The 16,312-nt window shown below is 39.1% G+C and overlaps 1 protein-coding gene across 1 annotated transcript in view; it reads left to right on the forward strand.

Annotated features, from left to right (window-relative positions):
- The window catches only part of LOC134817057 (uncharacterized), a 46,176-nt gene that overhangs the window by 4,756 nt on the left and 25,108 nt on the right, over window positions 1-16,312 (forward strand). Inside the window, exons 4-6 of the mRNA XM_063826146.1 lie at window positions 3,455-3,598; window positions 10,052-10,193; window positions 10,424-10,578. Of these exons, the coding sequence (XP_063682216.1) occupies window positions 3,455-3,598; window positions 10,052-10,193; window positions 10,424-10,578 (441 nt within the window). The remainder of the gene's footprint in view (window positions 1-3,454; window positions 3,599-10,051; window positions 10,194-10,423; window positions 10,579-16,312) is intronic.

Here is a 16,312-nt window from a genome sequence, read left to right on the forward strand (position 1 = left end):
TGTGACGTGAGAGCGAGATGCCGACTGCTGACGTTGGTTAATGCTATTAGAATTATACTCAGTATTTGCATACAGTTTGATAAGCAGTGGTCAATATAAGAGCGGTATTAATAATTTACAAATTAATTTTGGTCGACGGTAGTCGGGGGGAGCCAACTTCCTGTCAAATTGAAGGGCGGCTATTTAATGTTGACTGGTGATATAATGAGGTTTAAGTCGGATATCAAACAATCCTGCCCGCCCGGTTGTGGAAGCTTCAATTCTCTTAGGTACTCAGTTGGAGTCCTATTTAAAGTGTCCTGCAAGAGGGTCTGCACAAAGTGCCCTCTCTCCCGTGCTGTATCCGTCCACGAGTACAGATACTATAATGAATAAGGATCAAATGGCTTAAATGTCGAAACAGACTTTGTCAATGAGGAGAGAGGAGGGTGGGAGCAATCAAATATTGCACCTTAATCTGCTGTTTGATCTTAATCTATTGAATGGTACCTCTAAAATATTGATTTGATGAAAATAACCAATCTAACAATCAACTCGTAAACCACCACAACATTTACTAATACTATGGCCGTGTAGAGAAGATGGCTGTTCATAGTAGAATATTCAAATCAAAACAGTAGTCAACAGCAATATAATTAATCTCTGTTCCATAAGTTACATCACAAATAGAACGAATGAGTGAGTAAAAGACTTTACTGGGACTTTACTGTTCATGATCACACAAAAACAAAAATGTTCTTATGCCCTAGGAAGAAAGGTCCGGTTTTTATCACCCCTGCAGTTTCCCGCCTCCCACCTCCCATCCCCCCTGCAGCTTCTTGAACCACAAAGAGCAGGATAGATACGGAATTGAACACCGGTGGTGACAGTGATGCAGAGTTTGATGCGGACTTTTGGGTTGGATTGTATAAACCATCAGGCTGATCAAGCCTAGAAATCATCTGCCAAATTCAAGAATCACAGCTTAATTAAAAATTGAAAAATTATTAAATTTGTTACAAAATTGCAAACAAATTTGAGATTTTGATTCGCATTCGCATTAATTGACTGAATCAAATAATTAAATTAATAATAATTTATCATTTAATCAAATGATATAAATTATTACAAGACGTTTAACTTTAAAAACTGAATTGCTTTTTTTACAGAATAGTTTTTACATACTGTTGTATTTCTATTGTCCTTAATAAATTATGAATAAATATTAAAATCTCCACAATCTAAAATTACTTCATTCGATTTTAATCCGTCAAAATGATAAAATAAACTTTTAAAAATAATCTCACCGTGGTTACAGGACCTGGATACCCCACCCTCGCCGTGGTTACAGGACCCGGATACCATACCCTACCTCACCGTGGTTACAGGACCCGGATACCCCACCCTCGCCGTGGTTACAGGACCCGGATACCCCACCCTACCTCGCCGTGGTTACAGGACCCGGATACCCCACCCTACCTCACCGTGGTTACAGGACCCGGATACCCCACCCTACCTCGCCGTGGTTACAGGACCTGGATACCCCACCCTCGCCGTGGTTACAGGACCCGGATACCCCACCCTACCTCGCCGTGGTTACAGGACCCGGATACCCCACCCTACCTCACCGTGGTTACAGGACCCGGATACCCCACCCTACCTCACCGTGGTTACAGGACCTGGATACCCCACCCTCGCCGTGGTTACAGGACCCGGATACCCCACCCTACCTCGCCGTGGTTACAGGACCTGGATACCCCACCCTACCTCGCCGTGGTTACAGGACCCGGATACCCCACCCTCGCCGTGGTTACAGGACCTGGATACCCCACCCTCGCCGTGGTTACAGGACCTGGATACCCCACCCTCGCCGTGGTTACAGGACCTGGATACCCCACCCTACCTCGCCGTGGTTACAGGACCCGGACACCCCACCCTACCTCGCCGTGGTTACAGGACCTGGATACCCCACCCTCGCCGTGGTTACAGGACCTGGATAACCCACCCTCGCCGTGGTTACAGGACCCGGACACCCCACCCTACCTCGCCGTGGTTACAGGACCCGGATGCCCCATCCTACCTCGCCGTGGTTACAGGACCTGGATACCCCACCCTCGCCGTGGTTACATGACCTGGATACCCCACCCTCGCCGTGGTTACATGACCTGGATACCCCACCCTCGCCGTGGTTACAGGACCCGGACACCCCACCCTACAACGCCGTGATTACAGGACCTGGATACCCCACCCTACCTCGCCGTGGTTACAGGACCTGGATACCCCACCCTCGCCGTGGTTACAGGACCCGAATACCCTACCCTACCTCGCTCTGGTTACAGGACCCCGGGACCCGGATACCCCACCCTCGTCATAACTGTCAAGGGATATCTCGTATCTACATATCATGAGTCCGTTTTGAACTCTGCTGTGAAAGCTAAGGCAGAGGGTGCAGTAGCCTGATTTGCAAGACGTCCAGTATTGGAGAGGTAGGCCCAAGCGTCGAAGTATAATCTTCCCTGGTATCCGTGTCTGTTGCTATAGGTCTGTTGCTATAGGACTACAGTCGAGGTATTCCTGCTCAGCGGACTGCTTCATATTTACGGTCTTGATAGCATAGTTGGTCTCAACAGCTGCGACAGCAGAGACAGCCCAGCAAGATCCACACTTACCCTGGTGCTTAACTGCTGCAACTTTACCTTCGTTCCTCCAGTCCTTGGTGGACGCAGCAGGGACAGAAGACAGGACAAGTTCTTCTTCAGGGACCGGGGCAGAGAGGGAGATGTTCAGTCCGAGGTGCTATTGTTTCTCAGCAACTGTTAAGGCTGTGAACTGGTTGATTCCTGGAGAAGTTAGGTTGTTAGTGCTACAAGGGTGTTACAAATTGTAAGTGCTACTTTTCAAAATGAGATGTTTATCTGAGACCCACTTGTGTTCCTTGTTGAGTCTGAAAATCTGCTTCAGATCGTTCCTGAATAGCCTTAGTGATAGTCTCATAGGTCCTTCAGAGGGAGAGAAAGCCTTACCAAAGTCAACAGTGAACTCATTGAACACGGTTCTTCACATGTTCGGTCATTATCACGCGTGGCTCTTTATCACAAGAGCTGATCAGCCCGTAATCCGTATCACATTTTTATACTGAATTACAATTATACAGTGCTAAGTTTCAGTCTGCAAAGCGGACTTCATCGTAACAACCTGAAACCAACTTCCAATATATTTGCCGCGTACAAAAAAATTGGAGCTCCCAATATAGGCTGCTGTTAACTATTAAACTAAATTGAATTATTTGACTGCTAACACTTTCACAGACTGTTATTTATCATGAACACCTAGTGAGGTTACTAGTGAACTGGTTCCATCTCCAATAACTTGGTCACTAACTATCATATCATATGTTCTGATATTTCAGCTATAGCCAGCCCCCTGGTAACAGACTATAGTAACTATGGTAACTGACTATGATTTAATATTTCAGCAATAGCCCCCCGATGGAAGAATGGATGGTAGCTGACCAGGTGGCAGATACCTGCCCGACATCCACTACACAAACCCTTCAACATCTGACTGATTGTTTGAAATGTGGTCTAACTGGCACTCTGCTGGCTCGTGCCATCTTCAGGTATTTATTTTAACAAACATCCAAACGAAACTACGGGAGGAAGGGAGGGGGAGGGGGTCAGTATAATGAAATTGTACGATTCGACTTGATGCATAAACAATTTAAAATACATATAAAGATATAACACGAAACAATTATTAAAGTTCATTCGAAAAAAATGAAATTGAACATCATCCTTATTGGAAAACGACCGAAATTTCGGGTTTCGGCCGGTTTTGAACGTTTAGAGTCAGTTCGGGTTCGTAAAATAATTGACTGAGACGCAGCTGAATTTGTTCATCAATTCAGTAAAATGGTTTTCTCGGCAATAAAATCCTCTTGCTATACTGCAGAGTGCAGAACACGTCATTTATAGTTCGGTTCAGGTTCGGCAGAAATCGTCGGTTCCTAATTTTTGTTTTATTTGATGATAGCAAATGTATAATTTTGTATTATTAAATGAATATTTAAGAAAATAATATACTATGTGTAGTTATTTAATATCATACATTTGTTAAAATAGTACCAGGAAAGTCACTGGAATAATAAAATATGTTCACAATTTTTACCCGTATTTAAAACCTTTATGAAGATCTATGCGAAATATCAAAAATATCAGACGATTTGCAGACAATAAGCTTTTAACATTCTTAACTAAATAGTAAACTATAAGATAACTAAGATACCACAATCTCCAAGCGTTAAAACACTAATTCTCAAGATTCTCTAAAACTTAGCAGCTTATATTTGTGCCGGCTCTCACGCGTTTTTTAGAATCGTTACGTGGTACGACGTCTAGGAGTCGATGCTGTTCCCCGACTATTTACTAGATCTCGGTTGGATATTAAAAATACTACTCCCGATCAACTTATACAACGTCTGAGAAGCTAAAGATGATTTACTTTTTGCGAGAGATGCGACTTTGAGACTAGACTAATATGATGAAGATGACACATTATTATGCCTGATCAGTGATCATGTGTTATGTGCAGCAATGATATCATTTGTAAACGGTCAAACATAGTGAAAGTATAGGTTGGTGGTATGAGTGACATCTTAAAAATGCCTTGTCGCACCATATTTTTGCGACGTGTTAGTTGACACTTGACAGTCCTCGATCATATTCGGAAGAAATAATCCCACCAGTAATAGTATTTATTGGAAGATGTTTTTTATTTATTTTTTAAAGAGAGGCTGGGCCAAAATGGCCCACGAAAGGATAGCATTGGGATGCTCTGCCTACCTCTGGGGTGTGGCAACCCTGTGAAGGGTTGCCGGTAAAATCAAAGTGACTGGTGGAGGATGGTGTATAGAGTGACATGATTCAAAGTAATACGCTTTAATGCCAGCTGGGTTTGAAAGAGTATAAATAAGAGACGAGACAGCAAACTAAGTCACCCCAGTCTGATCCAGCTCTTCCGACATGTTTAAGCGTTTGGTGCGGTTTACGAAATTGACAATCGTGGTGATGTGTTGATTGTCGAATATATCATTGACAGAGAGGTAGTAGTCCTGGAAATATTGACCTCTAATTTGGGCAATAGCCGGACACTGTCCAAGGAAGTGTGAGACAGTTTCCTCTCCGTCGCCGCACATAGGACAAGCACTGGTGTTTGATTTGCAAATAGTGTGAAGGTATTGGAAGATGTGTAATGTGATTAAACGGATTAAACGAATTAAACGGATTAAACGGATTAAATTATTTGTTTTGAAACTTCCTGCCAGCCAGTCTGAGGTGACTCGGAGTCTGACAACCCTTGCGTGAAATTATCGGTTACCAGTGTCCACGACTTTTCGGGGGAAAAATTCCCGGAAAATATTGTAACAAATAATACCTTGGCTTAGTTTCGTGTTCGGGCTCAACAGCCAAGGTATTATCGTATTTTAAGTACCACTTCATACTTCAACTTATAAACCGCCCATATTGCGGATGAAAGTTTCATATCATCATTCGTTAAGCTGACTCAGTCATCATGAATATAAGCTGTCAAAAAGAAGTACGGTTTGACTTGACTGAAGTCTGTAAAGTAAATAGGTTGCACAGTGCTCATCTCCCTATTGGTTGAAGATGATAACAACCCTGACAAGTCGTTTAGTAAACACGTCAACTCAAGACCACTCTCATTGCCACTTATTACTTTATATTTTGGAGATTATGATAAATACGTGGATCATGGGTTAGATAGGAGAATAAAGTTTCAGTGGAGAAGGGAGAACAGGTGTTACCAGAAAGTTTGAGTGCTTACGATGATATTGATTGGAAATTTAACCAGAGGTAAACTCGGCACTAAATTGTGGGCTAGGGAGTTTGGACAAAGGAGGCGATGATAAAGAATTGAAACAGCATGATTAGGTATGCAATTGATTGGGGACTGGCCCGTAGAACCAGACAATGTTTTAACAGGAATCCAGCCTGTTTATAACATTAACTTCAAGAAGCCATATTATGTCGGTCGGTCCACTACAAGGGATTAGACGATTGATGATCACTCTTTGCCTGCTTTGATGACTCTATTTAGAATGTCGGTCCAATAATGCTCCTACCCCTAATAATAATACTCTTGCTACTACGTTGCAGGGGTATCTTCTGGAGAATGGATAGTCTTATCTTTCATAAATAATCATGCAGGGAAGAAATTATACTCTTGACAATTAAATTCCAGACTTTTTACACCTCACCTACCTTTTTAGCAACTAACTAAGAAAATGAGAAAAAAAAACTGGTTTGAAGTTCAATTCGGACTTTTCTGTTAAATTTTGGTCTGGTTAATTTTGGTTCAGCAACTAGTTCTTATCCCAATCTATCTTGCTCACAATTTGGCGGCCAATTTCCAAATTTTGCAATGCGAAATTCAGAATTTGGCCGCCAAATTTTTTTAGATGCCTAACTCAAAATTCTGTCCCAAAACCAAGGTCGAAATGCGATTCTACGTTGATTCTGAAAATTTCATGTAAAAATATTGAAACCCTATTGAGTTCTATTGTTTTGAGCGAAATCAAATATGGTCATATGGGTTTTGGCTTATAACTCAGTCATTTTTTGTCCAATCTTGATGAAAATTCATATACGAGTTCAAGGGACCACTAGCTACAAGTAGAGCACCTAAAATCTGGATTTTGGGCATGTTCAGGGTATTTGGCTAAATTGGGCCTAATTTGGGTCAAATATGGGTGTGGCTGCCCCGCGGGCACCGTTTGATGGTTGGGGTCCGGGACCCCCTCAAAAGTTCGGTCACCGGTCCTAGTTTGTTGGTCAGCTGCTATCTCGAAACCAAGTTTCACAAAAAAATCAGGGTGAAAAATCTAATTCTAAAACGGCGGATCAGTATAGTCACAGTCTAGACTATAGCGTTGTCGGATAACTAAATAAGATATTCCGATGAAGTACTTTACTGCTTTACATTAGATAGCTGCTACTCGGCTGTGTTCGAGTAATATTGCGATGTTTTATTAGTTATACGTATGTATAAGGAATAACTTCAAGACAAATCATGGAAGTTAAACCCTTGAAGTTCTGAAGGACAATTAATCATGAATAATATAACAGAATTGAATGCATTTTGACGGGTTTGGAATATTGAGCAGCAAACACGCTTTGAGTTTGCTAAATATCAACATAACTTTGTGCTAGTAAATCTTGCTTTTGAATGGCTCAACGTCAATACACCCTTTTTTAGTGTGCCGATCGGTAAAAATGGAGCACTGGTCGGAGGACGGAGGTGTGATATTTAAAGGAATGCGGAACTAGTTTGTTTGGAGAAGGTACATCCTGATCTCAAGTAGAGCATTACAGAGTTTTCATAATATGCAAACTACAAAAACAAGTTTAAAATTAATAAATAAGAGTAAGTTAGATATAAATGTATATGAATGAAACGCATTATAGTTGTAGTCTGTAACACAATTTAAAAACTGGTTAAACTATGTAAATGTTCTCTATTGGAGCCTTCTTCTAGTCTTATAGAAGTGAAAGCAAGCGAGCGTACTTGGAAGTAAATTACCAGTAGGTACATGACCATTAAATGACCGATAAAAGACCGGCTCTAGAGAAGGAGCCTAATTGTGTATTGGACTTAAATTCAATTGGTAAATTATGACGAGTCGCTGTGATCCTGAATTTGTCATCCACCCTCTTTAAACAAAAGAAAACATCGAACTGAAGATGTTAACAGAAAAGTTTTCTGAGAAAACCAATGAAATCAAATTTTACCAAGCAGTTGGGTGAACTTATCTTCCAAATGATATTGCCAGATTATTGTTTAATAGGGAAAGGGTTATATCAATCATTATTGACAAAATAAAAACTTCTGATAAGGATGTTACTTCGGTTAACTGTGTGATTCATAAGGTAACCAATCGGGAGCTTCAATATCTGAGTGGAAGTTAAAATCTTAACCGCGCAAGTAACCATGGTAACAGCACCTTATGGTGGTTGAAGTTTCTTCGCAGGTATTATCACACGAATAATGCCCATTAGACGCGAGTAAAACAGAAATGACAGAATGTTAAGATTAATATGTCGACTGCAAGTCGTTTCGGCAAAGACGAAGCAACTTATATGGGGGGTTGACACGTTCAAATTTGATCCTTGATTAGATTTCCTTTATCGATCAGATTCCACTGAAGGCAAACTCCCTTTATATAATGCATGTTTAACGGTCTCCTCATGCACAGTAAACAGGCCAAGCTTTTGTTAAAGCGGCAATATTACTCTCCGAACACTCGTGGCTTAATTGGATTACGAATAAATACGATTTAGGGTCCGACAAAATAATTAAGCATTGGTGCTCAATCACTTTACCTAAGCCAATATATCATGATATAATTATTTAATGACGGAATATCAACCTAGTAGATCAGCTTTGCGGAATAGTGCTTTTGTGGTGATTGCTATTGGCTTACCTCGAACAAAACCATTACCAGTATTACCATTCGCGGAATTAGATCAGAATTCAATTTCCACTCCGTCACGAGTTGTAAACTAGTGTTGCCCAGATATGACCACCGTTCTGTAGAATTCAGCTGTACGTATCTACCTACTAAGTATTATTGTTTAAACTTTTAAAGGAACCCGTGGATTATATAAATTATGAACAGGTCATCATCTCTAAAGCAGCGTCCTCCTGAAATAATATCATCTTCTAGAATCCATCATGATATCTAAAAGATGACTTCACCGATACTGTGGATTAATATATCATTACCTTATTTATCCAAATTGATGTCCCAGAAGTCTTAGCCATCAATCTTAGTCAGTGAATTCTCGCCAGTAGTGGCTTAGTGGGCGGGCCCAGTGCTACTCTCTAACCCGTCTAGTCAAATTTTAAGTTGGTTAATTTGTTTGGTTCGTAAGTTATGAAGTTATAACCATTCATAAGATTGTGACCCAGGTGAACTTAAAGATATGTCTATCTCGAAGATATATATATGTATATCTAGATATCAACTCTACTAATTTGCTACTCCGACGCTTGTGCAAAGATCATATCAATATCATGCTACGCAAAATAACAGCCTACCTAAGCTTCACTCGCAAATCTAATAAACACAAAATGCGACTTTTTATCATGATAGCAGGTGACATTATATAACAATATAAAATACATAATGTACAGGCTTGTCCGCCGTGGCTAAATGGATCGGCGGCGGCGTTTCACTAAAATTACACCGGCGGCGGCGGCGTACGCCGGCGTGAGCCGTGAAATCAAGGCCAACTAAATTGAGGTCTATGAAATATGAATATGATCATGTACTTAATTAGGGTAATTTAGACTTAACTTCGACAAATGATGTTGGTATATTGTTATGGTATTATCTGCTATCAAATAAAAGTTGAGACAAATTGATACAATTATTTTATTTAAGGTAAAATACATAAACAATAAATTATTGCTGAAATCAATGGATCTCTCAATATTTTTTGTTGGAAACAAAATCATAGTTTTTAGAACAAAACAGTGTATATTTGAAATTCTTAACATTCATCCTAGATCGCTGACTAGAAAGAATTAAACCTGCAGCCGACCAGGTTCTTTCAATTTCCGCACTACTGGCAGGTATACAATGCACTTTTCTTACTATGTTTGAGAGTATTGGGAAAGTTTTTTGCCTATCGGCCCAAAATCTAAAAAGTTCGAATTGTAAAATTTCTTCTTCAGTCAAACTTATGAGTAGGTACAAGGTATCTGCTCAGTTCTTTTGATAATCAATATTGTTAAGTTAGCTAAAGGTGTGTATCATGTGTGTGTTGCCCCTAGCCGCTAATCGCTATCAGTAACACTGATATCTTCAAATGAAGACAGAATTATTTTGAAGTCAGAAAATGCACGCCGTACGCCGATGTACGCCGGGGTGTATCGGCGGCGTTCGGCGTGGCAAAATCACCCGGCGGCGGCGGCGTTCGGCGGCGGCGGACAAGCCTGATAATGTATATAATTATAATATAACATATAACAATCTCGATGTATTAACCAGGTGGATCACGAGTAATATTAAGTGGCAGAAGGGAGGGTCCCAACAGCCGGAGAGTGTCCTGAGTAGAGGTGTAGCAGAGGATGAGGGCTACGCTGCTCTCTTCGCTGCTATGTGTGACCAGTGCTACATCAACAGTCACATGGTTCGTTAAAGAAATCTTTGTAGCAACTTAGTGCTGTCGTAATGAAGTGTTGTCGTAATAAAGTGCTGATGCAATAAAGTGCGATCGCAACTATAAAGTGACAAATGTTACCTCAGGCTCTTATAGCAGTTTGCTATCAATTTAAAAAGCCAAATTCAAAGATAGGATAATATGATGGTGATAATTTGCATATCTTGCCCTACATATTCTTACTGATGTTCAATATCCAGGTGAAAGGTCATATAAAGACACCTGACTACCTGCCAGGCTCCAATCCTGATCCTGATCAGCATTGGTGGAATGTTCTGGTTCTGGAGACGGGTACTTACACAGTGGACTGCTGCAGAGGAGCGGGGTTGGTCCGAGACGGTACTTTCCACCCTTTGTAGGTAACATTTGAAACTAGTTTTAACTGATTGTTGCTTTTTATCGCCTTCTTTTCTTATTTCAGCTACTTAAGCCTGGATATATTATTTATGAACTTTCAACAACTTCTGGACTCGTGGTACCTGAATAAATAATATAAAATCTGCAGACCTTAACCTTGGGTTGCTAGAGTAGACAGTAGTTTATCTCTAACATATCTTATGTTAGTGGAAGTGGAAGTAAAGTTAGAACAGTAGTACGCTAATAAGTTGAGGAAATGGTATTATCAGATCAAAATATTAACCACTAACCAGGTTCTATATCAGCCGTAAAGTGGTAAAATGCCGGGAACATCCCAAGTTTCAAATATATTCCTGATAACTTCAGACGGTAGACGACACCTATCAGTGGCATGCCACGCAGTTATACGCTCTTATATCCTAATATAGCTCATCTCCTGACAACAACTGCCATAAAAATCAGTTTCAAACGTTAAGGTTTATTAGGACAGGTACATGAGACAAGTTATGGTTTATTAGGACAAGTTATGGTTTATTAGGACAGGTACATGAGACAAGTTATGGGTATTCTACTTTGCCTGCGACATGGTGTTGTCATTCATTTGAGAATCATAGAACATTCCTAACATTCCTAACATCCCCAACATTCCTTTATCGTAGATCAAAATCTTTCGACCTTATGTAATGCGAATAACTGCCTAGTTGTGAATTTAGGCGAGACCAGTTAGAATTTAGAGAGTTTAATTTTATTAGATCTTTACGACGGGAAATTGATCTAACCTGTTTGATGGTCTGATGGTTCGAGTACGCACAATATTTGACAGATAGTTTTCGTGACATTCCGGGCTAAAATCATTTAGGTAGTCACTAGTCAACTTCTATCAGTAGCTCCAATCAAGAGAGCAAAATTTTTTAATTACCCTTTGGCGCAAATATATGATTTTTATACCTCGGCTCCTAAAGGTTGTAGGGACTTTTTTACTCAAATTGACTGTAATGGCCATATTTATATAGTTATATACAAGCTATGAAGCAATATGGGGTTTATATTGCTCAGATTTTGAGTTATTTATAGAAAATACAGTTTTTTAGCGCATCCTAAAATACTGCTGGATTTAGGTATCATGGCTATCCACTATCCAGCTCAACAAACGTAGCTCCAATCAATTTCACAAGCTCCTTCGAGCTATCTCAATATTTCGCGAGAAGAAACTGATTAACATTAAAAATAATGAGCAGCATTGCTAAAATAACTGATATATGAATGAAAAACGCGCCAGTGAGTGAAAAACTGGTTTTTATCGAGACACTGAAACATTAAGTTTGATTAATTTTGTAGTCACATGTGGGACTCTACCTTCTCAGGAAGCAAATTTCTGAGAAAGTATCCATTTTCTGTCAGATTTGCTTCCTGGACGGTTGACTAGCAAGTGTTTATCATCCCGGATATTGTCACTTCAAACGTATGATACAGAAAGAGGGATCAGTACTTCAGGAGTGAATTCTCACTCAGTCAGATAATTATAGTTTTCAGTTAATATTATAAGAGCAATATTCGCTTTCAATTATAAGAGATGAAGTACTGTCGCCCATTATCAGCACTAATAAACATCAGTTAAGTTGGTTCTAGTTCCAGTTTAATACGTTGATAAGATTAAAGTTAGATATACGGGTATATGCCTCACAGAATGGCCAAAAAAAATAAAGGTCTCTCAAAATCACAAAACACACTTTATTCCAGTTTTTATCTCATAAGAAGCTAAGTTGACACTCATATTTTTCTTCCCGGGGGTTGATTTAATCTCATAACCATTTTTTCTTTGAGAAAAATTGGCCGGAAAATCTTCCTCGAAAAAAACATGCCTCACAGAATGGCCAAATCTGAATTTCTATAATTTTTTGATGGAGATACTTTTTAAATTTCTATCACCACACGTTGTTAGAAAACCTATTAAGGAATGGGGTAATAACCTAAAACTCACGAAAAAACTGAGCTGTGAAAAATTATTTCACAAACAAAAAAAAATGCCTCACAAAATGGCAAAAAAAATGAAAACGAGAAAATTTTATTTTTTAAAAACCTTTGGCTCTTGTTTCAGGCATGCTGCTGGTATAAATATGCCTTTTTTTTTTTTTTTTTTATTTTTTTTTTTATTTTTTTATTTTTTATTTTTTTATTTTTTTTATTATAAATATGCAACCTACTAAAACCAATGGAGCCCTCCTCGGGGTCATTCCTCTCGCATTTGCGAAAGTCGTCCCAAAGGTGTAAAAGGAGGTCAGGATTTGTACTCGCCAAGCTCTTACATCGCTAATTGTTGACCATCGGCCTCCACTGAAGGTAAGTTTCTTTAGAGTGGAGGCCAACCGTCAGCTTGGGATGCAGGGCCAAGCGGGAAACAACGTCAAGGCCCCTTTCTACTTAGGCCATGTTGGTTTTGGCAGATACTGTGGTAATAAAATCTAAAGTGAATGAGTGAAATGAAGTGAGTGAAAAGGGTGTAAGAGAGGAGGCTGGAGGAGCTTGTAAGAAATTTAGGAAAGGAAGGAAGCAGGGCATGTACTACAAAAAGACAGCTACTAGTAGTACTGCAAGATTGTAACAATAACTGATAAAAATTAAATAACTTAGACAGCAATAAAAATGGAGTGGACATATTACCCTAATCGGCCAAGATCGACACAATAGAACTTCTGTGACCTATTTTATCTCCTTGAAGTGATAGCTTAAGAAGTTTGATATACCCCTGCCAGATCGGCAAGTCTCCTGCCTGAAATTTTTTGCTAATGTACCATTTGGCAACGATATTAAAATAATTTATAATTTGTGAAGTGTGATTACAGATTATAAAATTAATTTTAGTAGGATCTTCGTAATTTCTATCGATTTTCCTTTTAATAAAGTCTTCAAGTATTGTGATGAAGCTATTTGTGTGAATACAATGGAGGTAAATATGAGGAATAGTTTCTAAATATGTTTTACACAGGCTACACATGGGAGTATCTGTAACAATTTTCATCTTATGTCTCATGTATCTACAAGTTGTGATCCTCATTAAAAGTTTGTACTGAAATTGAATCAACTTAAAGTTTTTAGATACTAAGAAAAACAGGTTGCTTAGAACGACTGCCCAGTCGATGGAATGACTGTTCAAGTCGATAACCCACTGACGTAAAGGAGACAGCTCGTTTGGGCAAATAGAATCGTACATTTTATCCCGAATTTTGCTTCCCTTCACCTGCCCAGTTGCAGAATGTAAAAATTGAAGTTTTATATTCGGGTCAACAAATTCGATATTCCTTGAGTTAATCGTGGGACAGTTATATCTCCGTATCCCCATGATAATGTTACAGTAATCAATTTTGGAAATCGTATTCGGAGACAGCTCCCACTTGTTCATGAACATATCGTAGTTAAGGAGTGTACTTTGGTCTATAGAAAGGAAATCTGAGATGTAAAATATTCCCCTATCAATAAGATGATTGTTCCAAAGTTTGGACCCGATGTCAGTTATTGCTGGGTTGGACCACACACAGTGATCTATAGAACCCAAGGCTGCATTAGCCGAACTAATCTTCCACTCAGTGTAGCAATCAAGTACGTCCTGTGTAAAATTACAGTTGATATTTGCGAGACCGTTTTCTACAGAGATGGTGATATGCTCGGGAAATTTCAGTTGCATTATCATAATATCTTTCCAAGTGTGGTGAAAGGAATCATTTAGTAGCTTTGAAATAAGACTAGTTTTAAGACCTATAATAAAATCGGATAAATAAAATAGTCCCAGGCCTCCATGTTCCTTGTTTCGGGTTATGATTTCACGTTTTATTTTATCCCGTTTGCAACCCCAAAGAAAATGGAATATAATCGTGTCAAAAGTTCTGATAAAGGAAGCATCTGGTCTGGGGAGAGGAGGAACCAGGTATGTTAATTGGGAAAAGAGGAGAGTTTTGATAACTGTACATTTACCCATTACCGTCAGATCCCTCTTGTTCCACCTGTTAATCCAAGACCGAACCTTAATCAATTTATCATTATAATTACTGTTGACTATATCCATAAGTGAGCAATCATTCCTATAAACTATACCCAAAGCCGTAAAGTTATTTGTTAAAAAATCATTGCCGTAGTTCATTTGAAGGGACGCTAGAAGAGTTGTATTAAGGCGAGCACGACCTAAAGGAATACATCTAGTTTTGTCGATGTTAGCTTTACACCCCGAGCACTGAGCAAACGTTCTGAGTTCTACCATAACTGCCTCTACACTCTCTATTGAAGCTTTCAGAAACAGATCAGTGTCGTCTGCAAAGAGACTCTGTAGAATTTCCACACCCGATATGTTAATACCCCTGATATTAGGGTTGATCTGAAGTTTATTCGAGAAAGTTTGAGCCACAAGTAGAAATAGAATAGGAGAGAGTGGGCTACCCTGATGAAGACCTCTGAGGAGATAAATAGGTGCGCTTAAAAACCCATTAATATTTGCGTAGCTAAAGCACGCTTGAAAAGCCACTTTAATCAACTTAATAATATAATCACTGAAACCTAATTTTTCAAGCGTACTGAAGACAAAGTTATGTTCTACCGAGTCAAAACATTTTTCAAAATCAATCTGTAAAAGGAGACCCTCTTGTTCCGAGTCGTTGTTAAATGATTCCAGAACCATTGACATGAGAATAAGATTATCTGCTGTACTCCTGCCTGCTTGAAAGCCTGACTGGGTTTTGCTGATTATGCTGGGGATAGCTTTCATAATCCTATTCTTAGCTATATGTGTGAAGATTTTATAGTCAATGTTAAGCAGAGTAATAGGTCTCCAATTTTTTATGTAGTTAAGTTCCACTGGGCTTTTAGGCTTGGGAATAAGAGTAAGAATACCTATTCTCTGCGAAGGCGACAGGCATCCACTGTCAATAGATTCTAGATAGCAGTCGTAAATGATCTGCCTGATATCCAACCAAAAGGTTTTATAAAATTCAGCAGATAACCCGTCCCAACCTGGGGATTTATTGTTTGTTAACTTGTTCACAATAGCATCCATTTCGTGTAACGAAATAGGTCCCTCCAGAGTTTCAGTATATAAATATAAGGTATAAATATGCCTTGTTAACACCCCCATATAGGTGAAATTTCTTAGAACTGAACAAAAAGGGCATAATTTCCTACACCAAAAATGGCCATTTTGTTCATATTCCCTGATTTCATGATTTATAACCTTCATTCGGCTGTAAAAACACTCCATCTGGGGTGTTATTGTATGATAAATAGCTTGTGAATACTTTAGACCATCAAAACTAACATGTCTACATCAATAAAAGGAGTTTTAAATTTTGGCCATTTTTTGAGGCATATTTTGGCCATTTTTTAAGGCGTGTAGCCATTTTAGCGTTTTTTTCTTCCTATATTGAACAATGTTCGTTTTGTTTGATGAATACTATTCTTTAAACATCTTCTGTCATACTGGTGCCAGAAGTTCTCACCAAAATGCAAACTTAGTTCAAAAATTTGAAAACAAATTTTCAGTGCTCAAAATTTCTACATAAACAGTAATATTTATGCCAGAAAATGTAGTCCTAGTTAATGATTTCACCACAGGAAGTTTTGCCAGAAGACTTTTGTTTCATATGGTATCCACAAAACCTACCAGTCTTATACAAAAAATTAGTTACAAAAACATTTACAAATTTGGCCATTCTGTGAGGCTAGCCATTCTGTGAGGCATATACCCGTAC

The sequence above is a fragment of the Bolinopsis microptera genome, chromosome 6 (genome assembly GCF_026151205.1).
Source record: "Bolinopsis microptera isolate Bmic1 chromosome 6, MBARI_Bmic_1.0, whole genome shotgun sequence".
NCBI lineage: Eukaryota > Metazoa > Ctenophora > Tentaculata > Lobata > Bolinopsidae > Bolinopsis > Bolinopsis microptera.